The sequence below is a fragment of the Papaver somniferum genome, chromosome 9 (assembly GCF_003573695.1).
Source record: "Papaver somniferum cultivar HN1 chromosome 9, ASM357369v1, whole genome shotgun sequence".
Taxonomy (NCBI): domain Eukaryota; kingdom Viridiplantae; phylum Streptophyta; class Magnoliopsida; order Ranunculales; family Papaveraceae; genus Papaver; species Papaver somniferum.
The window spans coordinates 99,887,879-99,913,606 of NC_039366.1; the positions used below are offsets into that span (position 1 = coordinate 99,887,879).

Consider the following 25,728-nt stretch of genomic DNA (forward strand, 5'->3'; position numbering starts at 1 on the left):
TCTTTGAGACAAGCATACGACTATTACCAGGATCAACCAGGTAGCATACCTTAATAACGCTATCTTCTGGTCCAGACCATCGTCGGAATTTTATCGTACATCAGGCGGAAGAAGACAACAGTCGATTTCAGAAACCGTTTTTCTGGGGCTCAGAAAATACTCCGAGCTCCCAATGGAATCATCGACATCCAAGGGAACAAAAAAGATCTTGTGTGCCATGAGAACGAGATAAATAAAATCAGCGAGCAATGGGAACACGAGACCCATGTCGAGTACCATCTCGCGCCACCCAAAAGCAAGCGAGAGGCAATTTGAGGGTTTTTTTCTTCAACAAGGAACAATTTTCTGTCATATCTGGGTGATTTTCTCAAGCTTTTCTCTTTTTTATCCTCAATTATCTCTCCTTTACATCATCTCCCTTTCAGTGTGGTGGTGCAAAAATAAGTATTTCAAATCCAAATAGTTCAGATTTTGAAGATATTTTACAGAGAATGACAACTCTTATGGAAAAACCACAAACCTTAACATTCGTAGATGTAGATGATGAACATGAAACACCAACTGAACCTCTTAAATAAATGTTGTTTAAGTTTACTTATGGAAGAACATATAATCTTCAAATTTTAAATGATGTTATTTCAAAGGCACGGAGCACCAAGTTTCTTAAACATCAATGATCTTGGTAGAGGAATTTCTGGTGCTAAATTCCAACACCTTTGTGATCTGGAAGCTACTCTACATGGGATTCCTTGGCATGTTAATGAATATTTGATGATCACAGAGAGATATCAAGAGAATTTACTTCCCCATGAGTACGAATTCAAGTATGTGTTATTCTGGATTCATATATACAGTCTCCCTATAAGTAAGATGAATTATGTTAAAGTTTTCAAAATTATAAAAGACGTAGGTAAATCTAATCTCATAGACTTTCAAACAACTAAAAAATGAGGAAAATATGCTAGGGTAAAGGTGCAAATTGATGTCACAAAAATGGGGTAAACATGCTGGCAGAACAGTTATGATTAAAAGTAATTTTGGAATGATTTATCCTTTATTCATGGCTATGTCAATTATCCCGTAGAAGACAATTGCGAAACTCACAAGAACAATGTGTAACTTTTGGTGGGGTCATTCTAGAGACACTAAAAAGGTGTATTCATAGAATAAGATAAGTTTTAAGCTAACAAAGATGTTGGAGCGCTGAGAATTAGACCTATTCAATATCCCAACAAAGCAATCGTCGCCAAATAGGCGTGGAGGTTCCTTACAAACCAGGAGTGTCTTTGAGTCCAAATAATGAATGTTAAATACCTAAATTGTCATCATTTTTGGGAGGTAAATAAAAGTTCCAAACTTTCGTCTACTTGGGCAGACCCTTGGATACCAAATTTGCCAGATATGAAGCCTTCGCCTAGACTTGAAACTCCAATAGATATTACATGCGTAAAAGATATGTTTCATCGAAAACTCCAACTTCGGGATGAAGAGAAATTGCACCCACTTTTCAATAGATTATGAGTCCAACAAGAAAAACGATATTTATGTCCCAAATAATGAGGATAATGCAAAGGATACATTGTTGTGGCCGGACCATCCAAAATGCACTTTCTCCTCTAAATCTTTCTTAAAATCCCTGAAAGTTGAAGCGCCATCAACTTCTAATGCCATTGGAATTGATTTTCCTTGGAGCAAATTTTGGAAAATTAAGAACATCCCCCAAAGAATTATAAATGTTCATGTAGAGACATTGAAGTTGAAGTCTCAAACAATATGGCCAGGTCCATTCAAAATATATATACAATGACCGCAAACTCTGCTACAATGATAAGAAGGCAATTAGTCACCTTCTTCTCCATTGTTATTTGGCTCAAGCCATCTTATTGCGACTCCTGTGTCCTTAAGCATTGATGAGTACCCGAATCTAACTGTAAAGGAGATTGTAACTATGTAGCTTTCAAACAATGAAGGTGAGTACACAAAATTCAGAATGGGATCATGCTTGTTTTCGTCCATATGGAAGACAAGGAATAACTTAATATTCAACAACATTAAGCCAAGGATCCAGAGTATTCTTCTAGAGGCTATGTAGCGGTAAAATCTGGAGAAAGCCCTAGAGGAACAAAGATCTTATATCACTGAACAAACTTTGCTTGAAGATAAGATCTTGCGTTGGTTCCCTCTTTATGGTAGAACTGTAAAAATAAAATCTGAAGGAGTATGGGGATCAAAAGAATTTGCTTGTTCGCCTATTGTGAGAGACAATAGTAGCTCTTTCAGAGGCTGTAAACTGAAGCTTTCACTTTCACTACCTCTATTGAAGCCAAAGCTTGTGGAGCGCTGATGGCTGTAGAACTTGCTATTGAACATGGGGTTCACGAGTATCATTGTGGAAGGGGATGCTCTGGTTATGATAAACATTCTAAAGAACAAAAAATGCTGAAAATTCAAATTAACAAAACCACACATTCGCTAACACATCTTTGAAGAAATTGATTTTGTTGATGTCAAAAAGATCACGAACAATGTTGCGCATTCTCTTGTTTTTGATTATTAGTGTTTTGGTTGTTGTTTTTTCAAAAAAATAAAGTAAAATAAAAAATATTTTGGTTGTTATCCTTGATTTAAAAATTAAAAAAAATAAAAAAAAAAGAGTAGTAGGAGTCAAGTTTTGATAAAATTTCGTGCAAGTGTATCCATATGACGCCCTCTAAGTCTATGCCATCAGACATGCCCTTATAACTGATTTTACATTTCTACTCAAAGTTGGTATTTATCACAAGCGGAATAAAGAAAAATTATTTCTGTCCCTGAAAATTCGAGTCTCTCATTTTTCCATGGCGTTTCCTTCTTGGTTCACTCGGTTTAGTTCCAAACAAATTTATAGATCTCTTCGAACTACAACATCATCTTTCAACAATACTTATTCTCACATCTCTCAAACCCCATCAACATTATCTTCTACTTCGATTATAGAGAAGATTATTAGCACTGAAGGAAACAAACATTACTTTTCATGGTCGTCTTCTTTACTTCCTCTTGCACTCACATTTTCTGCTGGATTATTTTCCTTAGATTCTCAGAGAAATATTTCTGTTTGTGATTCTAATGTCACTGATGGTGTTCGTTATGGAGGCAAAGGGAGTACTGAACATGTTGTTGGGGGTAATTCTAAGGAGATCCCTCAAGAGCTTATCAAAGAATTGGAAGCTATCTGTCAAGTAATTATATACACTATTAGATTTTAAATTGTCTTATTCTACTTATCTGGAATATATATATATATATATTCAAGTATTGGTTTAGGGTTTTTGGATTTGTATGGATAAATTTCGTGTTGTTGATTTGTAATTGTACAGGATAATATGACAAGGGATTACGAAGAGAGATATTTCCATGGAAAACCACAGAACAGCTTTCACAAAGCTCTAAATATCCCGGATATTGTTGTTTTTCCAAGGTGTTAGTGGATTCTTTCATTTTGGGTATGCTGTAGGACTAATTTTTCAGTTGCTAGCTTGAAAAAACTGCAGTTCTTTTGAAGGCTTTCAGGTTTTTGTTTGGGTGTAGACGGTATAAGTTAATTATAGGAATAATTCAAAAAATTGATAGATCGTTATTTGTTCTGATAATGGAAGTGAAAAGATTGTTGCCTCTATTGCCCATTTGCATTGGCTTATATTCTATTTGCAGGTCTGAAGAGGAAGTTTCCAAGATAGTTGCATCCTGCAACAATCACAAGGTTCTGGTCTTTACCTTTGAATGAACAAATAAGAATGTCTTGCATGTAATTGCTACTTTAAAAACACTAAAAATTCACCTCATGTTAAAAGTGTATCTATTATTTGTCATTATACTTCGTATTTGTTACTAGGGTCCTGGTGTATGGATAAAAAATGCCATCTCAAGTTCTAGCTGAATTGTCAATCTTTTTCAAGCAGGTTCCTATCATACCATATGGTGGAGCTACGTCAATTGAGGGTCATACCTTGGCACCTAATGGGGGTGTATGCATTGACATGACACTAATGAAAGTAAGTGTTTGCACTTTCATTACAAATTCCCTCAGAATGTTTTAACTAATTTCTATTTGCCTTTTTTCGAATTTGTTATACTGGCATTTAGCTTCTTCAAAAGCAAGGATTGTTTGATAGATGGCATCGGTTTTGCTTTTTAAGTCATTTACATAAGTTGATATTTCGTTAGTTACTGCTTTGAAACTGAGTATGATTGTGCCATCGGGATTGCAATACATAGTCATGAGTGATCCTCTCTCTCATTTGCCTCTTTTGAATTTTTTATGACTACAGAATGTTAAATCGTTAAATATAGAGGATATGGATGTTGTGGTTGAGCCTGGAATTGGATGGATGGAGCTCAATGAATATCTAGAGCCTTATGGTCTGTTTTCCCCCCTCGATCCGGGTGAGTTTCTTAACTACACTTCATCATAGGATTTCATATAGAACAAAGAAAGAAAGAAAGGGTTGGTCAAATCTCAATTGCGTATAGTGGTATACCTGATGAATCAACAAAGAGTATTCCAAATTATGTTATAGTTGAACAAAGCTTAGTGCATGTTTGAAAATGAAATATGCTACGTTCATTCCCAATCCTAGAGAAGTGATCATGTTTCTTATTTTGTTATATTAAAAAGATAAACAACACGTAGGAGCAAGAAGGAAATCGGCTATTCCCCTATCTTGTTTCCTAGGAATTTTATGCTTCATGTTGTTTTCATCCATCTCAAAATCAGTTCACCTGTTTTAGTTTCAAATGCCAAAATTCTTCATTGTTGTCACTACATCGGCGGGTGAGAAAACGGAGAGGTTGTCGTGGCTCTCGAGTTTGTTCATATCCTGTTGGGGTACAGAATTCAAAATAGAAAAGAGGAGAAACACTTCGCTCTGTAGTGAGACCCACCATATAACATTCTCACTTTGGGGACCACCCTGAACTTATACCCAGTAAAGAGTTAGTTCTATATTATAAGTAAAAAATTTCTTTTAACTATTATTTCTAGTTTCCTATTAATCCTTGACGGGGTTATACATTTTAGAGTAGGTTGTCTCACCAAAATCATCCTTTCGTGATTACCCTGTGGTTTCTAAACAATCAATGTTTTTTCTTTGTAAAGTGTTGCGTTATGTTTGATCTCTTTCCTTTGTAAAGTGTTGCGACATTTGACATATACTGTTCTCTTTCTCAATTTCCATGAATGCCACTAGGCCATTACAGCCTTAGTATGGTGAGCTTATGCCATCTGGATTTGCTTTGTTGCATCAATCTAGGATGTCATGTTAAAATAAGAGCACTTCTAGTTTCCATGATCAATTTTTTCAACTTGAAGGTGCTGTCTTGATTGCATCCTTCTTAACTAGCTATTTAGGTTTTCGTTTTATCATTGTCTTTGGAACAGTGAATCAGTTGCGTTATGTTTGATCTCTTTTATTCTATTTGATTATGAGCAGGACCTGGTGCAACCATCGGTGGCATGTGTGCGACACGTTGCTCTGGCTCTTTAGCCGTAAGGTATATTAAGTACATTTACTCCTAAGTCTATCATTTAAGTTAAACGGGAAAAGCCGTGGATACTTCTGAGGAGTGTGCTGATGTAGAAATCTTTGACATTAATCACATTAGTTAATCTTACCCTTTCTCTTGTCAAATTGGGTCAGCTACTTTGATAACCTAGGATTAAAATCTTACTTTATAGTCTTACAAAACATTAACACTGCATACCTTATTTTGAAGCCTCATAGCAGCTGAAGTATGTTGAAACACCTGAAACCTAATGAAATGAATTCTCGACATACTGATTACTTCTTCAGTAAATTAGTAACCCATACAGAACTCTGAACTTATGAACCTAATGAGACTTATCACTTTTTTTTCTTTTTTTGTTGATTTCATTATAGGGGTTTAACATATGAAGATCACATCAAATCTTTGGTTTTAGTTTAGAAAAGTACCGTTTGAACCATTGTCATATTTTAAATTAGTTGGATTTATTGATGTAGTTTTCTCAGTTTGTAGGTATGGGACTATGCGCGATAATGTCATAAGTCTTAAGGTTCGGGAGTTCCTCCTTTAGTTCCTGCTGCTATTGGTCCAGCCACTTTTTAATTTGTGGTTCTTTTCTTAGGTAGTCCTTGCTAACGGGGATGTGGTGAAGACCGGAAACCGGGCTCGGAAGAGCGCTGCAGGGTATGTTATTATATCTTTATGTTACTTTCTTCTACATTTTTGTTTGGCAAGTTGTAAGATATAATCCTAAAACAGACGGTGTTATTTTATTAATGGCCTCCGCACTTTATACTTTAATTTTCAGTAATTCATTATACAAAGTATTGGGCCTTGTTTTTGTCTTTAAAAGTTTGCTCCAAGGTTGGCGTAATTAGGTTATATGCTATAGTAACACAAGTTTCTATATGGTCAGGGACCTTAAGGTCCCAGTGGACAACTCCTACCCATTTACGACCGTTAGGATTTCCTAATCTTATGCTGGAAACGTTGGTCTCGGTGTCTGAAAACTACTCGAAATCAGGGTTGGTCTTGGATGAGCCCTCTGGCTATCCTACCTATATTGACACGATAGTGTCATCTGTGTAGGGAATCTAGCATAATGATTGCTGTGGTAAGTAATTTTCTTCTCCTACTCCTGTTGGCCATTAGTTCTTCTGTTGACATGACATTACTGCAAGTCTGCAAGACAATCTTGAATTTTTGCTGGAATCAAATAAAATGCTTCTCGTGTACTATTATCTCTTTCAGATTTGTAAACCACCTGTTCTTCTAGTACGCTGGTTCATGTATTTTTCAGGAAGCTGGTTTTAGATATAAATTGCTTACCTTTGAAGCTTATGTGTGTTTAGGTACGATTTAACTCGCTTAATTATTGGAAGTGAAGGAACCTTGGGCGTGATAACGGAGGTCACTCTAAAACTACAAAAGATCCCTCAGCACTCAGTGGTACTTTTCTCTCTCCTAGTTTGCACTATTTGGTGGGTTTGCTTCCCTATCATTTTGAGGTTAGGTACTTGCATCTATTTCCTAACCTATTATATTCCAAAATTGGCGATGAAGCTCCATATTCCTGAAGTTCAAAATTGATGGTAATTATGGAAAACATAAGGCAGGCTTCTTAGTAATTATGGAAAACGTCTCCGCATGCTTCCCTATCGGTATTATGTATGTATATTGTAATGAAGGGAAAGTATGAATCCCAGAAGGCAGGCTTCTTGAAGAGATCAGTGACTGTATGGGTGAAGCTTAAATGCATGTTGAGGTGTCCGCTTAAGTTATTTTCAGGAGATTCTTAAGAGCTTTCATGTTCTTTTAATATTGCACTCTTGACTAGCGACCTGCACATTTTCTCTATCTGGAGAAGTGTTTTCATATCGAGCTACTAATGCCTGTTAGGAGTGTAAAAACTTTTCATTATATTAGCGCTTTCTTCAGTATCCCGTGTGGGTAGTAGTTGATCTGTTACGATTAAGATTCCGTCTTGTGGTCGACACAATTTAGTGGTGCAGCATTGTAAGCTGCACATCGTGGACTTATTTACTTCTATTACACCACAGATGGCTTTATTTACTTCTAATTCTTTTTAAAACTCTAGCTCTATCATTGCATCCATCAGCATCTGGACTTCAAAGTCTGTCATGAATAGCAAATATATGCAACCTTGGATGACCATGAACATTGAGAACCTCAAAGTTGATATCCCAATCCGATGTCGGTTTGATTTTTTTAATTAAACAGCCGCTTAAAACAGTCCCATGCAAAAATGTCGGATGGTCTTTTCATGATTGCTAAATTGTCCACTTGATGTCTTCTTGCTGCCTATGTTTCACATATGCTAATAAATTCGCCCTTCACCTCATGTTTCAATATTATTTCAGGTTGCAATGTGCAATTTTCCAACTGTTAAGGATGCAGCTGATGTTGCCATAGCTACTATGCTATCTGGGATACAGGTGAAGTGTTAGCTTTAACTCTCAACTCTCGATAATCATTTTTTTTCTTCTTCTTCCTAGCTAGAGACCTGTTGCCCAAGTTGATTCTTAGGTGGTACGGGGCTCAAAGAGTTTGAGAGTCCAGGGCCAAATGTTTGATTCTTGTAAATACTTCAATTAGGTACTGATATCGCATGTCTATACCTGCCGTAATATGTTTTCTGTCACTTATCGGAAATCAAAGAGATCTAGCAATACCTGTGTGGTTATCTAGATTAAAGTTTTCCAGCCCATATACAAAACTACGAGGTATTAATGCACATACGAAACTTGGATTTCTTTTTAGCGATCGAGGTAGGGGTTTTCTATCTAATACAAATTAAAATTAATGCAATGAAAAATGTGGTGTTAGTTGTAAGTTTGTATTAGTAGTAAACCTCTACCTTGATCGCTTAAGGAACCTAAGTTGTCTATAAATCGTTTATGCATATGATCGGAAACTTCTGTTAAAGCAATGTAATTTGTTGATCTTCGAAATAATTTAGCATGCATCAGCCCATATCCACAATGTACATTCCCAAGTGTCGGTTTGGGCCTTCAGCCCATATAAAAAAATACGGGGTATACAAGGATTTTGTTGATTTATTATGTTCTTGGATTACATGGGCACATGTTACTGATTTGGCTGCTTTGCTTGTAGTAGGTGTCTAGAGTAGAGCTCTTGGATGAGGTTCAAGTGAAGGCCATCAATCTGGCAAATGGGAAAAATCTGCCAGAGCTTCCAACTCTGATGTTTGAATTTATAGGCACAGGTACGAGATGGTTGGTTACATAGACGTTTTCGAATTGCGTATATTATTTGTTAGTTTTCTTAATCCAAATTGACTCAAACCAGATTACCAGAATTTCAGATCCTTCTGAATCATTTTACTGCTGCTCGCATATCGTAAATTTTCATGATTCAGTATTAATTGTTATTCGTGAATGTGTTTTTTGTGTGCAAGACAATAATGTTTTATAGGGGTTATCTTTCTGTTCCATTTTCTACTGTGTGTTGCACGACCTATGTTCTGTGGCTCCTACAGTCCAACTTATTTAAACAATATTCACTCGAACGTCCTTTATCTTTTACCCTTTTAAGAATATATATATGGGGAGGGATCGGCTCACAGAGTTCAAATGACAGAGTTTGTCACAGCCTCGTACAGCCTAAGGATACAGAGATTTCCGACGGTTGAGATTAAAATAAAAAGACGTGGGTTGTGATTAGTATCCACGACCCGATGAAAACTTCACAAATATCTTTACTTTCTATCTCTTTCTTACATCAAACAGCTTCTCCTTCCTTCTCTGCAATAGGAGAAATCAAACCCAGTCTCTGATGAAATCCTTGATTTCTTTCACTACAGAAAACTGAGAAAAGTTTAGAGTACCAAAAGTGATCCTGATTTTTCTTGCTTAGCTAAACGTTTTTTTGTTTGTTTGTTTTCTTTTGATTTTGAAACCCATTTTTAGGGTTTTGATTTGGGGATCAGGATATTGGGTTTTATATTTAGAGACTCTAATGTCTTAGATAAACAATTCGATTCATTATGCTAAGATTTCATTTCTCTTGTTCTTCAATCGAATTATTAAACTTACAATTATGTTGGTTCACTGGATTATGTTTGAAATGTAGAATTTTTAAGATTCTACTACATTCAGTTCCAGCAATAACTGGTGTTGTTAGAGAAATAATTATACTGATTTGTTTGATAAAGTATACTGAGTGTCCATTTAATTGCAGAAAAGCAACAGAAATCAGATCATTTTCTGAAAAACTGGAAATATATTGGCAGGCATGATGTTAGAAAAGAGTTCAACGATCCAAAATTTATATTGAGGGAATATAAACCATTCATTTCTTCCCCAATAATTATTCACATGATAAATTTTCGAGATTTTAAGATTTTTCCAATTTCCATAGTGAACAAAATAAAAGTTTCATCAACTGATGAACTTTTGATCTTGATGGAGTATTACAGAAAGTGGAAGAATGATTAGGAGGAGATAAAAAAAAAGTCAAAAGTTTGTTACATATCAAATCGGATCGTGGGTTACTCTAAAAATCCGCTTGTTTTGTCAATTCATCGTAGCCATTCAAGGTGATAACAATCAACGGCCGTGGGAGTCTGTGACAAACTCTGTGAAACCAAGACTGTGAGCCGATCCCACCCCTATATATATATATATATATATTATACTGTGTGAAGTATGTCAATGTTTCTAATGTTGGAAGCAACTAGATCGCATGTGATGAAAATAATGAAATCAAGACGATTGTGAAATCAGTTGTATTTTTTTGACGAATATTTAGTAATGTATCTCGTATTGGGTGGTTCGAAGTAGGTCGTTTACTTAATCCTTCAAAGATGATTTATCGAATATTTCTTCCTTCACGTAAGTTTTAGTTCATATTTGCACGTAGCTCATTTTCGCTGGTGATTGCATCTGTTCGATGCATAAAATCTTTCATCCCATACACAAAATTCTCTTCTGTCACTTTCTCCAGTCATTAAATTTGCTTATCGGTTTTACTTGTTTTATTTTTTCCAGAGGCATATTCTCGTGAGCAAACACTTATTGTTCAAAAGCTTGTTTCGGAGCACAATGGCTCTGATTTTGTTTTTTCTGAAGAACCTGAAGCAAAGAAGGAACTTTGGAAGGTAGATATTACAATTTACTAACACATGCAAATGCTTAATTCTATTTTGTACTGACTTAATACTTACCCGTTCATTCCCATAACATTACCATGTGGCATTACTTGTTGATTATTGTCGTCCAGAATGATCATATCTAGTCAGCGTAACTAGGGCCAGCCAGTCAGATAACAAGTAGCCTGAAATATGAAGCTCTTACTCCCCCAAAAATGGCTGGAGGTACCTATTTCTTTAGCTTCACGAATTAAGCTGCAAGCCTGGTAAACCACAATGAGCAAGATATACCGTTATCCACTTAGGTTCAACAGACTAGAATCTGGGTGAGAGAGCAATACTAAAAGTTGAAGCATCTTTTGTATCATATGAGTTATCGACGTTTCATATCTATCACATAAACAATAAAACCATACCATTCTTAAGGATGCAAGTGTTTTCTTACACACTATGAAACCAGCATTGCATCAAGTTTCCAACAGAAAGACTTTATGCATCATGCAAATCACGATGGGCATGTTGACTGACAAGAAATGAAGACGGCTCTTCTGTGACAAGAAAAACATGTTCCCTTGTCTTCACAAGCAAATAACTGGCAGCTTTCCCATTAAGAAAACTAGTATCAGTTAGCCTCAGTTTTAGCTACCGAAATAATGAATAGACTTCCGAAAGTCTAACTGACAAGCAGCTGAGTATCAATGACATATAACAACTGCTAACCTTCTGAATGCTCGCTTTGATAAAATAATCAAATGATTAGTTATTACATTCACCTGAGATACACTGTATTTCTTACAAGTTGTCTAATATGGTGATTCTTTTGCATTTAGATAAGGAAGGAAGCTCTCTGGGCCCTTTTTGCAATGGAACCTGATTTTGAAGCAATGATCTCGGTCAGTTTAAAGTAATCCAGTTTTCTCAATCAAATGTTGTTGCTATTTTATCTTCCTTGAAAATGATGCTGGCAAATTTGCATTTTGAGATTTCATATTCCCGTCTCAGAACTACCTCAGTTAATCATATGCTTTTTCTATCAAAAAAATAAATAAATCATATGCTTTGTGTTGATGGAAACTTATGCCTCCTCCATTGAAAAGTTATAGTTTCCTGTACTTACTCTAGGTTATTTACCAGATTAAGAACGTTACTCATGATTGTACTGAACTTTTACGTTTTCTGATTTGTGGTTCTATGTTTTTTGTCTTTCTATAAGCTTGAAATGACAAAAGACGCCAGGTGCCTAGTTTTCTGTTGGTTTAACTACTTTGTAAATCCTTTCTTTTACCTTGTTGCTAGATTATTTAGTCCTTTATTTATTTGTTTAATGGGTTCGACCAGCATTTACCATCTATCTGCATGCACTCGTTTCTTTTGATGTGCATTTTTTGCCTTATATTATATATAACAAAAGGATGCTTAAAAGCAAAATGCAAAAACTGATTAAGATTATAGCATGTGATTCCAAGGGTTGGATGTTGACATGCTAAACTAAAATTCTTGTTTTCGGTTGGTGATTCGTAAACACGGTCAAATTCTAAGTTATCGTGTGATATCTTTTATATCGAACTCCTCCGGTGCTCACCTGATTGAATTAAAAAGGGGAACTTTTTTTTTTATCCTTTTTTCTTTTTCTAATTGTTTCTTATTTCTTGCAGGACGTGTGCGTTCCCTTGTCACGGCTTGCGGAATTAATATCACTGAGTAAAAAGGAGATTGATGCGTCACCATTGGTGTGGTATGCCAGTTTCTTGTGAATATGTGTTACACTTGTGGTACTGAATAATTGAATTAAAAGTTTTTAACTATTGTACATAATCATCTACGAAAAAGGGGAAGATCTCGAGTTGGAGGGCGGTGTTTGTTCTTAGGATAATTATGTATGTTGGTTATTCCAATTTCCATATATTGAACGCTTTGATTTTCTGTTTCCTGTTGTTTGAAATATCAGCACGGTTATTGCTCATGCTGGTGACGGTAACATGCATGCTCTGATTCTGTTTGATCCTGATAAAGAAGAGCAAAGACAGGAAGCAGAAAAACTAAACCAGTTGATGGTCTATAATGCCTTGGAAATGCAAGGTACGGGATAAGTTTTCCATGTTTCTTTTGGACTGATAGTGTTTCTTGAATCTCTTTCAATCTACTCAGCAACCACCTTTGGTGTAAAATATTCTTAGTTACAGACGAGAGTTATTAAATATATATATTCGATGAAAATTAAAAAAGAGCATATGCGTACCTCGATTTTGCAGTATATCTTTTCGTAGGGGTTTCTACTTTAAGTAATCACTCACCTGAATGGAAAATATATATGAAGGAAAGTTCGATATGTAACTAGACTGTTTTTGTTTGTGCTTTGATCAATATGCTTTCATTCCAACCTAGTGTAGTTACAGTCAACAGTTCCATTGCAGGTCGTCTTAAATGTATAGACATTTGTGCACCCACATAAGAATTTGACCATGAACTATTTTTAGGTCTGGGGATTTACAGCATAGCCACTTGATGCAGTCATGCGTGTGCCTTAAATTCTTAAGTAGCAGCAAGCTTCTATCTAATTCTCATACTCGAGGCTCACCTACCCACGCCTGCCCTGCCTATTGGTTTTGAGTTATATTGTACCGGCTATAAACTGTTGACTCATATGAGTCACAATGTTATGCGTTTGAGTTTGTTGTAAAGTCTTAGCTATTCTATGCACTACAATTAATTCCGGTCCTGAAAAATGTCTTAAAAATGTCCTTATTCTATAGTAATGTAGCATGCTTACTATCTGCTATTTTAACAGGGACTTGTACCGGAGAACATGGTGTTGGCACTGGAAAAATGAAGGTATATATTTTTTTAGTTTGCCTGAAAGTCGCGAAAACATGCAATTTATAGGGTTAAGTTCTAGTTTCAACATAGTGTTAATTATACCTACCCAGTCAATTCACCATACAGGATTGACTAATATTATTTAACAAAATATATTTGCAAGTTAAATAAAGGAGAAGAAACAAAAAATAGAGGGTGACAGTAGCACCATTTTTGTTTTCTTTCCTAAGTAATATCGAAAGTGCGGACATACATGTTAAAATGGCACAGAACATTTGAAACTTTCAGCCATAGGACAGGTGACCTTTGATATAATCAATAGTGTCAGTGGTGTTAACATTGCTTGATTAACAAATGCTTGCAACTGATCTGTGGATCCAGAAGTTGCATTGGTGTATGCTATTTTTGACTCTTACATGATTTACTATTGCAGATTAAGATTCTACATCTATCTGTTAAAAAGATTGTTTCTATATATTTGCAGTATCTTGAGAAAGAACTTGGCATTGAGGCGTTACAGACGATGAAAAAAATTAAGTCGGTTTTAGATCCGAACAATATCATGAATCCAGGAAAAATCATTCCTCCACATGTTTGTTTCTAAGCTCTTGGGCAGACAGATACTACATTTCGGAGCGTAATACAAGAATTAGATCTGCCATTAATACTTCATTTGTCCGCCATGTTGAGTCTGTCCCGGCTGAAAGGGTATCCATTTGTCCTTTTTTTTTTAAACACGTCGATTATTTTCAGTGAAGACGGCTATATGTATCTATCGGTATGTAATTTACGCAAAAATAATTTTCCCCTTGTTTCATCTAATCTAACCAATATAAAGAAGAGGGAGGATCCCCTCACACTTCTATATTCACACTATCTCACACTTTAGAAACTATTTTTCGTATAAAAACCGAACGGTAACGTATTTGACGTTAATATTTCGGGGATATGTTCGTCTTACAAAACTCTATATACCCACAAAAAATGAGCAAATTCCGAAATGTATAGCTCTACCAAAGCAACCTATGGACTTGAGTAAACTCAGCTCAAGAATGTACGCACAATGGAAGAGATTTGTCACAAACAACCAAAGCACTGAATCTATGGATTGTGACCCACCACTCGAGCAATTATGTTGCAATGCTAAAGAGGTTGTGGCGACTTGCCTTAAAAAGTCGCAGGGTCGACGTTAATACAACCCTGGAACTGTCGTGGGCTAGGGAGCGAGACGACAGTTCTAACATTAAACTCGTTCCTTCGTAGTTGTAATTCCTCGATACTGTTCTTATCAGAAACAAGACTAAATGAGACAAACGGTAGTAGGGTTTGCAGTTCTTTGAAGTTTACGCTTTTTGTTTATGTTCCTGTAAATGGTAGAAGTGGAGGACTTGCACTACTTTGGCAAGATTCAGTTGACTTATCAGTGATTTCTAATTCTCAGAATAGTATTAATTGTGTTATTGAATCCAAGCTATCAATGCCAAAATGGGAGTTGTTATGTGTCTACACCCCCCTGCACACCCTCAAAGAAATAGGTTCTGGAGACATATGAGTACCACAATAGAAGGGATAGAAGGTGCTTGGTGCATGATTGGTGATCTGAATGTCTTAATGCACCATCATGAGAAACAAGGTGGATCAACAAATACAGAGATAAGCTGTGGTGAATTCAGAGCCATGATAAGAGAAAGAGATGTTATTGACCTTGGATATGCCTGACCTGCTTTTACTTGGTCAAATAACGCGACTCAAAACTCCAATATTTGAAAGGATGGACATGGCAATTTCCAATTCAGAATGGAGGACCTTATTTTTCGATGCGGCAATTTTACACCTTCCAAGGATTGAGAGTGATCATTCTCCCATTATTCTCAACACTATGAGAAGACCCCCAAAGAGGAAACCAAACTACAAGTATAATTTTTATTGGACTGACCATCCACAATTCAAAAATGTGCTTCAAAACTCACTGATCTGGGGAAAAAGCTTTGGAAATGGAGCAGGAAAACTTTTAGGGACACAAAAAGGGAGATTGAAGAAGAGAAACAAAAGATGGTTGATCTTCAAGCAGCTGCATACTTGACTGACACAAGGGAAGCAGAAAGATGTATTCGTGACAACATCATCACTTTTGAAAGAAGAGACAAAATGTTTTGGCAACAAAGAAACAAATCAAAATAGGTGTCATCCATTGATAAAAACACTCAAGTGTTTCATGTCTCTACTATTCACATAAGGAGTAAAAATAAGATTTTTGCTTTAAAAAATCAAAATGATGAGTGGATTTCTGATCCTGAGCAGATCAGAGATACTCTTATCAATCATTTTCAGTATATGTTCACAAATGATACTAATGTAAATCCTAGAGCTCTGGCTCTGGAGAATGCTAATAAATTGAATCAAGATGATTGTAGACATCTTAGTTCAATCCCCAGTGCAGAAGAGATCTTCAATGTAGTGAAGAAGATGTCCCTGAAGTCACTGAGACCTGATGTCTACCCAGCTTTATTCTACAAAAAATGCTGGGAAGTAGTAGGTCAAGAAGTTGTACACATGATTCAAGACTGCTTCAGATATTCAACAATTCCCCATGGCCTGAATCACACATATCTAGCCCTAATACCCAAGAAAAAAATACAGAAGCTGAGGTATTACAGGACAATAGCTCTCTGTAATGTGTTGTATAAGGTTGTCACCAAGATCCTCACCAACAGATTAAGTCCATTTCTAGACAATCTCATAGAGAAGAACTAGTCAGCCTTAGAAATATTCAAATACATCTCAAGGTTCCTTTGCTCTGAAGTTGGATATGAGTAAGGCATATGATAAAATGGACTGGGATTTTTGAGTCAAGATCTCTTGAAAATTGGCATCACAAATAGAGCCCATGCTCTTATTATGAGTTGTGTGAAGACTTCCTCCTTCTCTATTCTTATCAATGGTCAGCCTGAAGGTCTATTCAGAGGGGAAAGAGGCATAAGGCAAGGCTTCCCCTTTTCTCCATATTTGTTCATCACATGTGCTCGTTCACTATCAGGTCTTATTAACAAAATGAAAATGGAAGGATCTTATAGTGAGTATCAAATTAACAGATGCGCTCCTAGTGTCTCTCATATCATGTTTGCATATGACATCATGTTATTTGGCAATACAGACACAAGAACCATAAACTCCATCACTACAGTTCTGTAGCAATATTACACTTTATCAGGTAAGCTTGTAAACTACTCAAAATCCTCAATACATTTCAGCAAAAATGTTCCAGACACATATGCTGAAGAAATCATCCAGGAGTTGGGAGTTAAAAGAACGACCAATGATGAAAAGTACCTAGGGGTGAGGATTTTACAACAGGGTAACAAGGTCTCTAATTATAACTTTCTCATTGAAAAATTTGATGCAGCTCTGTCAAGAAGAAAGAAAAACACCTTATCTCATGCAGGAAGAACAGTGCTTATCCAATCTGTTTTAGCACTTATTCATGTTTACTTTATGGCAACAACTATGATTCCCAAGACTGTGCTTAACAAGTTGACCCAGATTATAAGAGATTTCTGGTGGGTCCATTCAAGAGATAAGAGAAAGATGCACTTCTTAAGATGGGACTGGTTCAATATGCCTAAGGAAAAATGAGGATTGGGCTTAAGATCTCTCTCAGACCTGAACCTGGATCTTGTTACTATGCTGTCATAGAGATTCCTGCAAGAACAAAACTCATTATCGGTGCAAATAATGAGAGCCAAATACCTGAAAGAGGCTTCATTCTGGGAAGTTAAGAAGACTTAACACTGTTTTACTACTCGGGTTGCAATGCTTGGCAGTAGAAATGAACTGAAGAAGGTTGTCTTTGGCTGGTGGGTAACGGAAAGACTACCAACATCTTCACTGATCCCTGGATACCCACTATCCAAGGGTTTATTCCATCCAATCCAGAAGGTGGAAATATGGAAGTTTAAAACAGTAAGTGAACTATTAGATGACACAACAGGTCAATGGAATGCACAGGCTCTCCAACAATTTGAAGATCCTTATATCTGCAGTCAAATTCAACTGGCAAACTCATCTGGAAGTTCACTACCCATGATAAATTCATTCCTCAATCTTTCCAGAAGATGCTTCAAGATCAACAAGGTAAGTCTTCTGCCACGAGAGAAAACTCTTTCCCTTTGAAGATGTTATGGGAAGTGAAACGAGTTGCTCCAAAAATAAATGTTTATGTGGAGATCCTTACATAATGGTCTTGCTGTTTCAAAGAGGATGCAACAAGGAAGAAGAATCGATAGACTATCTCCCGGTTCATTATGATTTGGCTGAAGCTGTTTGGTTTGCCTCCCCATTAGGTTTAAGATTACAAGGAAATAATCAGATGACTGTTATAAACCTAATGGAACTCTTGTTTAGCAGAAATGATAATGAGTCGTCTTTGGTTATGGGGATGTCAATATGTTGGGCTATATGGAAAGCTCGCAGTGATAAAGTTTTTGAGAACAAGACAGCCAAAGTGCAAGGAATTCTAGCAACCGCTCTGTATTGGTACAATCTCTATTATAATTTCACTGAAGATGAGGATCCTCAAGTGGCAGGGATAAATCAAAACACAGATGCAGTCTCCCATACATCCTGGACTGCACCCAATTATCCCATTGCCAAACAACGTGGATGCTGATTGGAAAGATGAAGGGTGAAATACTGATGTACCCTGTTTTTTTGGGCGCATACAGATGTACCCCCGTTTTTTCCACATTTACAAATGTACTCCTGTTTTGACCGTTTTTTTTTGAAAACGGCTAACGGAAAGTTAACCTCCATGTCAACAGTTAAATCTTCCAACTCACTTGCCAACTCGTCTATTCTTCCACGTAAGTTGTGTACACGTGGCTGGTCCCTTAACAATCAAAAGTGCTTCAAAGAGAACTGTAATTCCAAACTCAAATTGAACTTGTGTAAGTCTCAGCCTGTGGAGAAGACAATCAATCCTTACTATTTTCAAAATTGTTCACTTAACAATCAACAGTGCTCCAAAGAGAATTGTAATTCCAAACTCAAATTGAACTTGTGTAAGATGCAATAGTTATAGAAACAATAGTATATGAAGTATGCAAGGAATTCAAGAAAAATCTGCAAATGTAACTGCAATAGTAATAAAAGACTATCTATTTCAGTAACTCTACACTGTCTTAACATAACATTCCAGAAATTGTCTTAACATTCAAATATAAAATAGAGTCATCATAAACACAACTCAACATAATATAGGTACATCTAAAGCTTCATATACTTCTTTGCTCTCTTCTTTCCTTTTGGGTTTGGAGCTGTAAAGGTTATGTTGTTGCTAACAGATCCAACATGGGTGTTGTGCTGACTGAAACTGGGCTGAGAACAAGATTCATCACCTGCCTTTCTCATGACACCTTTGGATTTTGCAGAAGATGTTGCAGCTGGTTGGGAAGATTGAGCAACGCTTGTTTGCGTCTTAGATCTGCTAGCACAAGGTTGAGAATTTGCAGCAGATGCACCTCCAGAATTTGCAGCAGCTTTAGCTTTGTACTTTCTCTTTGGTGGAGCTTCAACTGTTGTCTGCTTTGTGCCATCAACACATGTTCTAGGCTTGAATCCCTTAGGATTTCCTCCAACTGGACCACCAACACAAGTTGATGAGTAGTGACCTTCATTTTTACACCTACTACATCTTCTAGCCTTCTTCTGACCTCTTGGTTCATCATATGACAATATCCTCTTCTTCCTTGGCCGGCCTGGCTTTCTAATGTCTACTGGTGGCTTCATCATTTCTGGTTTTTCTGGCTGCAAAGAAGTAAGAAGAAGAAGAAGAAGAAGATAAGAGTTAGAAAACTTGTGGAGGCTGTTATACTAGTACAATGAAACCCTAAAGGAATCTACTTTATTACCCTGATTTATTGCACAACAAACAATAAAGACAAAACATATAATATTTTAAACAAAAAATATTTAAAATTAAATGTACCTCTATCCAGTCAGCTAGACCCTCTAGTGGATTGAATTCAGGAGCATATGTCTTCTTGTAGTAGTCCACTGTGTAGTAAGGGCTACAGTACCTACAATATATAACAAAACAAAATGGCTTTGGTTAAACAATGTCCAAGCAAAAATGTAATACAAACCAAAATGTACAAAGGGGTTCAAGTTTAGGAAACTAACTCAGCCCAGTTAGGTCTCATTGGAGCCAAAGCACATACAGCATGCTGGCATGGAAATCCCCTTAACTCCCATTGCAAACAGCTACAAATTTTCTTCTCAAGATCCACAATAAAAACTGCTTCATGCACACTAATCACTTCATAGACTTTGTACTTCACAGCTGGAACCAACTTAAAATTAGGATTCAAAGCTATCATCTTTTCTATCAACTTCATTGCTTTAGGAACTATGTCACCATCTCTCCATTTTGCAGACTCATTTCTTCTCTTATACCAAGTATTCATCACCAGATCTCCATACATCAGGCCTAACTTGCAGATGGGCTTATCCCTCATCTTCTTTGCCATATTGTTGAAGGACTCAGAAAAGTTATTATTAAGGTGCTCACATTTGCTGTCTTTTTCGAAATGGGACCTGGACCAGGTTTGTGGTTTTTCTTCTTTCAAGAGATACCAAGCAGCATCAGCATTCTCAGCCTTCATCTTGGCCATATGTTCCTAACACAAAAACAATGCTTATGGTTACATAACTTAAGAATTTTGAGGAAATATACTTAAACAAGTGAAATGTGCTTATGCATTACCTCAAAATGCTTTTTCTTGTAACATTTAGCTGCATTCCAAAGATGATTCTGCAAACTAAAACTCTTGTAGGTCTTCTTGAAGTTTGCAAGCAAGTGCCTGTCACATGTAAATTCAAACATTATAGGATTATTACAAGTGATCTAGAAAGAAAAAGGGAATAGTAATCTGAAATCATACACATTATACCTAAAACAATATCTGTGTTCATCTAAAGGAAAGTGATAGTCAACACCCTCCAAGATTCCCTTTTGCTTGTCTGAGATGAAACAGATACGCACACCATCTTCATCTACCAGAGGCTTCAAATCTCCAAGGAAAATCTTCCAATTTTCTATGGTTTCATTCCTACACACCATTATACCTAGCATAACTAAGCCATTCTGACCATCCAGACCTGATTGCATATAAAAAGTGAATTATAATCCAAAATGACATATAAATTGAATTACAAGAATGTATAAGTGAAGAAAAAGAAGAATTTACCTGTTGCACATAGCATCACACCACCAAACTTTCCATTCAAGTGACAAGCATCCAAGCCAATGACCCTTCTACAACCAGCCTTCCACCCCTTTATTGCAGGAGCAAATGATATGGTTAAAGAAAGGAAAGTATTGTCTAGAGTGCCATATGAGAAAGAACAATGGCTTCCTGGGTTTCTCCTCTGCATACAACATAGTAGAATTAATAACTAACAAGAATAAAAAAATGAATATTATTTGCAAAAACAACTAACAAGAAAAAATAATGTCAGAGATAAGAGTAACATTACCTTAACCATTTCACAAAAGTTAGGAACTTGTTGGTAACTCTTCTCATAACTCCCATATAGCTTCTCCAACACCATAACCCTTGCCCTCCATGCAGTATGGTATGCAATGGTGACCTTTGTGTCCCTTTTAAATTGTGCTGCTAAGTCATATGGACAAGGTATTTCTGCATCACAACCTGACTCCTTTCTTTTTTCCATGTACCAATCAGCTACATAAGGAGGAATTGCACTTCTGTTGTACCCATCTCCACGACCTTGGTGGTTGTGTTCTATATTATACCCTCTGAGTGTAAAGGTGTCTCCTTCACCTTTTCGCTTGATGCCATATATAAAGAACTTACATTCCGTCTTCTCACAATTAACACATACTGCTCTTTGTTGCTTATTATCACATTTATTCCATACAAATTCATGTCCATTCATTACACAAATGCCTAACATGTTTCTTAAATTCATTTTTATTACATATTTGGTACCAACTACAAGTTTAGTAGGATTAAATTCCTCACCTATCTCCTCTTGGAACAAGTCTTCCTCTTCTTCTTGCCTAAAGTGCTCTGCATATTCTTTCTCGAACTCTGCTGTGGGACAGGGCTCATTAGCTTGAGGTCCATTAAACTGGTGAGGTGCATTACATTCAGGCCCACCTGGTTTAGCTTTTCTTGTCCACCTAACAAACAAACAAACAAATTGTGTTTGTCAGTACCTTCATCTTAACTTGTTTTGAAAATACAATAACTAACAATAATGAACTGAAACAAATTAAACAAGCATATTATTACCTTCATCTTCTCCATCAGAACTCACTATATCCCCATAATGATCCTCTGAAACAACACACAAAACCCATACAAAATTCATTTTTAAGATACTTGAGATACTATAACAAACACAAAACAAAAACAAAACAAACAATCAAATACCCAAGAAAAGAGAACATTACCTTCATTGTCATTATCAACCTCCACCTCACCAAAGTTAGGATCATCAAAATTATCTGCCAAGCCACCATCCGCAGCCTTCATCAAAAATTCCTCATAGTCCTTTGCATGTTGTTCTTCATTATCATACCCACAGTTGAAGTTTTCTAAATCCTGCTCAGGTGACACTCATCAGGTTCTTCATTTGGAAGTTGTACAACATACTGATCATCCTCAACAACGCTTGCTGCCTGTGTTGCTTCAAACCAAAAGTCAGGATTAAATGTTTCAAACTGTTCTTCAGGTATGTTATCAGCTACACTAGACTGTGTTTGTTGTGTAAATTGAGGAACATATACTTCTTCTTTATCTAAGTCAATGAATAACTTCTTGTTCGCTGCCTGACTTTGGTTCTTCTTCTTAGATAGTCTAGACTTGTTCTTGTAGGAATTTGCTTGGTTTTGCTCACTGGTTTCTTTGGTGTTGAAGACTTTGTTGGTGTCAAATACTTGTGTGGAATAGCTACCTCTGTTAACCCTTCAGAATACTCATGTGGAATGATAACTTGCATATGCAGTGTAGTCCAATTCTCATGTACTTCTGCATTATCCCAAAACCTCCAAAATTCTTCTTCAATAAGTAATGAATCTGGTAAACAGGGGTCACTATACCATACTAAATCCACTTCCTCATTAGGCTGCAATCTAAGTAGGGGCTTGATCTTTTCTTTCAATTGAAGGAGACCCATATCTGCTCTAGCCAACCCTTTGAATTCAAAACTCATCACAGTGTTCATAACCTTCACCTTTATGTCTCTCTTAGGAAACTTATCTTCAACTTCAGGTCTGCACCAAATGAATACATAGTATTAGCTCAAACATACATATACAAGGATCATTTACTTCAAACTAACCTCACAAATCAACCAATTAGAGACATATAGTCCTAACATGACCAATACAGGTAGCTACTCTCATCTTATTTCCATTCTCATGTTGTTTTCCCCCCACTGTTTTCCTTATTTGAATGCATGTCTCTCGTTCTTTTTAGCTTAATTTCGTAAATTAATGGAAACCCACTGATATTTTTTGATGATAAATCATTTGTTTTCTTTGGTTTTTTTGACGATTTACAACATTTGAAGAGGAAAAATCAAAGGCCTCTTTTTGAAGCTTTACTGAAAATCAAAGAAGGTAAACCACCACTTATCATCTCTTTACTCGATTCTACCCAATGGGTCTTAAAGACTGTAATTTTTTGATTTGTTGTTGCAGAATTGATGCTTTTAGGATTCATTTCATTGCTACTGACTGTATTTCAAACCACAATATCAATTGAAACTTAAACTTCAAAAAAACAGAAACCCTAAAATCTATTCAAAAAACTTTAATCAATCCACACAATCGAAACCCAATCATCAATTACTGCAGAAACAAAACCCATATCCTTAAGAACTGAAAACCCTAAAATCAAACATTTACAGCAACCCAAAATCAACAAACAAACCCAAAATCGAAAAAAAAAACAGAAACCCTAGAAAAAAGTTTAATCAATCGAACACACAGAAGAACCCAATGATGTTTTTCACTTACCTTTCTTCTCCTTCTTCTTCTTTTCTGGTTTCTTCTTCTTCTTCTCTCTTCTTCTTTCCGCGTCTTAACTTCACCATATTTACTTACTCGTTTACAAACAGAGAGTGGAAAATCGACGTTTCTATCTGAAAAAGAGAGAGGAACAGAGAAGGGGGAAGAGCAACAGAGAGGAAAAAAGGGAAGAAGAAGAAAGTGTTTACGAGATTATGACGCTTCTCTCTTATTTTCCCCCATCTTCATCTAAAACTCTTCCATCGAACACCGTTAATTTTCATAGAGATGTGCTGAAATTCAGATCTATGGTCATCACACATCCACGTGTTGCGTTTCTGGTCCAGCAATCCCACACGTGTTGGCGGAGAAAACAAAGTAACTACACGTGTTGGCGGAAAAACCATAGTTACATAGTTGATACCATCAGATATCTTAGGGATCTCCTAGACCTAGATGTGTGTCCGAGATCTGTGACACGTAATACTTAATTATAAACAAACATGTGGCCTCATTTTCACAAATACGTGGCATCATTTTCTCATCTCGGTCAAGATAAATGGACATATGACCGAGAAATTGACTTTTTTAACGTTTTTGGATGGAAAACATCCAACAGAGGCATATTTGTAAATGGGAAAAAAACGGGGGTACATAGTTAAGTCGGGTGTAAATATAGGGGTACATCTGTTTATAATCCAAAGATGAAGTGTATGCTTGTGCAGCTGTGGCGAGAGATAATGATGGCATCTGCTGTAGGGCTGGAAATCGGTTAGGAAGATCATATACGGTGGTTTTTGCAGAAGCTGATGGCTTCAACCTAGCTGCAGATCTAACAATTTGGCTGAATGTGAATAACATCATTATAGAAGGTGACAATCAGGTGGTCGTGAAAATCTTAAAAAGGGAAATACGAAATGTTCCTTGGAGGATTTGGAGATTGAAGAATGATATCATAACCAAGATGAACTCTCTCAACAGTGCAAGTGCCTACAATTATGTTCCAAAGTTATCTAATTCAGCTGCACACTCTCTGGCAGCCTGTGCACTCACTCATAACGCCCAACACATGTGGACAAGTTTCAATTTACCTACTAGTATTGCCAGTCTCTGGAATGTAGACAATAACTAGTTTTCTTGGTTACCTTTTTGTTCCCCCCCCCCCCCCCCCCACCCCCCCCCCAAAAAAAAAACAACTCTACCGTCTACCACTTTGAAAATCAACCATCGAAAGTTAACGAATTTTCAGCGATTAAAATTAAGATCGGTAGATGGTGAGGTTTAAAATTTCGGAATGAGCTCATTTTTTGTGAGTTTGTAGAGCTTTGTTAGACGAGCATATTCCCAAAATATTAGATTTATATACTCTATCATTTATGTTTTATCGAGAAAAATATCTCCCAAAATGTGAGATAGTGTGAATATAGAAGTGTGAAGGGATCCCCTCCCTATAAAGAAAATAAGTATTTTTGGTTGGTCACAAGAAGACAAAATAGTCTAGCCCAGATATTACAAATATGACCATATGAACTATCACTATATATATATATATATATATATAGGGAAGGACCCGATGACATGGTAATAGTGATATCATCATGACATGGTGAGGTTTAAAATTTAGAATGAGCTCATTTTTTGTGAGGTTTGTATAGCTTTGTTAGACGAACATATTCCCAAAATATTAGCTTTAAATACTCTATCATTTATGTTTTATCGAGAAAAATATCTCCCAAAATGTGAGATAATAGTGTGAATATAGAAGTGTGAAGGGATCCCCTCCCTATAAAGAAAATAGGTATTTTTGGTTGGTCACAAGAAGACAAAATAGTCTAACCCAAATATTACAAATATGACCATATGAACTATCACTATATGCATATATATATATAGGAAAGGATCCGATGACATGGTTATAATGATATCATCATGACATGGTGATGCCATTTTTCTACAAAAGACAGTGAATTTAAAACTAATCTTTTGGTGATATGTTCGTCTTATAAATCTCTACATTCTTACCAAAAATAAGACAATTCCGAAATACGGAACTTCATCATCCACAAATCTTAATTTTAAACGTTAATTTTTAATGGTTGATATTCAAAACGATAGATGATAGTCTTAATGACCCTGAATTCTTCAAGCTTTGGCATGATCGGCTTGGACATCCAGGTTCTACCATGATGAGTAGAATAATATAAAATGCTCATGGACATCC

At 36.3% G+C, this 25,728-nt stretch overlaps 2 protein-coding genes across 4 annotated transcripts; one reads left to right on the forward strand and one right to left on the reverse strand.

Annotated features, from left to right (window-relative positions):
* The first annotated feature begins 2,759 nt into the window (after nucleotides 1–2,759).
* LOC113311015 (D-lactate dehydrogenase [cytochrome], mitochondrial-like) lies at nucleotides 2,760–14,342 on the forward strand. 3 transcript variants are annotated; one of them, XR_003341522.1, is made up of 17 exons: nucleotides 2,760–3,221; nucleotides 3,360–3,460; nucleotides 3,694–3,742; nucleotides 3,942–4,034; nucleotides 4,311–4,425; nucleotides 5,472–5,532; nucleotides 6,037–6,073; nucleotides 6,146–6,207; nucleotides 6,876–6,972; nucleotides 7,905–7,979; nucleotides 8,662–8,770; nucleotides 10,554–10,663; nucleotides 11,485–11,558; nucleotides 12,310–12,389; nucleotides 12,603–12,733; nucleotides 13,443–13,486; nucleotides 13,956–14,073. XR_003341522.1 is itself a non-coding variant. In XM_026559849.1 (17 exons), exons 1-17 carry the CDS (start codon nucleotides 2,838–2,840, stop codon nucleotides 14,073–14,075), a joined length of 1,782 nt encoding a protein of 593 aa, XP_026415634.1. In that variant the 5' UTR covers nucleotides 2,760–2,837; the 3' UTR covers nucleotides 14,076–14,342. The 3 variants fall into 3 exon arrangements, 2 of the variants coding, with proteins under 2 accessions (XP_026415634.1, XP_026415635.1); XM_026559849.1 differs by having other exon boundaries at nucleotides 11,485–11,547; nucleotides 13,905–14,342; XM_026559850.1 differs by having other exon boundaries at nucleotides 2,761–3,221; nucleotides 11,485–11,547; nucleotides 13,956–14,342.
* A 4,391-nt stretch (nucleotides 14,343–18,733) lies between these two features.
* On the reverse strand, nucleotides 18,734–20,731 carry LOC113312344. Its single transcript, XM_026561103.1, has 6 exons — nucleotides 20,716–20,731; nucleotides 20,419–20,626; nucleotides 20,232–20,328; nucleotides 19,649–20,145; nucleotides 19,455–19,545; nucleotides 18,734–19,273 (listed from the first exon to the last, which is right to left on the reverse strand). The coding sequence occupies exons 1-6, from the start codon at nucleotides 20,729–20,731 to the stop codon at nucleotides 18,734–18,736; spliced, it is 1,449 nt and encodes a 482-aa protein (XP_026416888.1).
* Nucleotides 20,732–25,728: the final 4,997 nt, after the last annotated feature.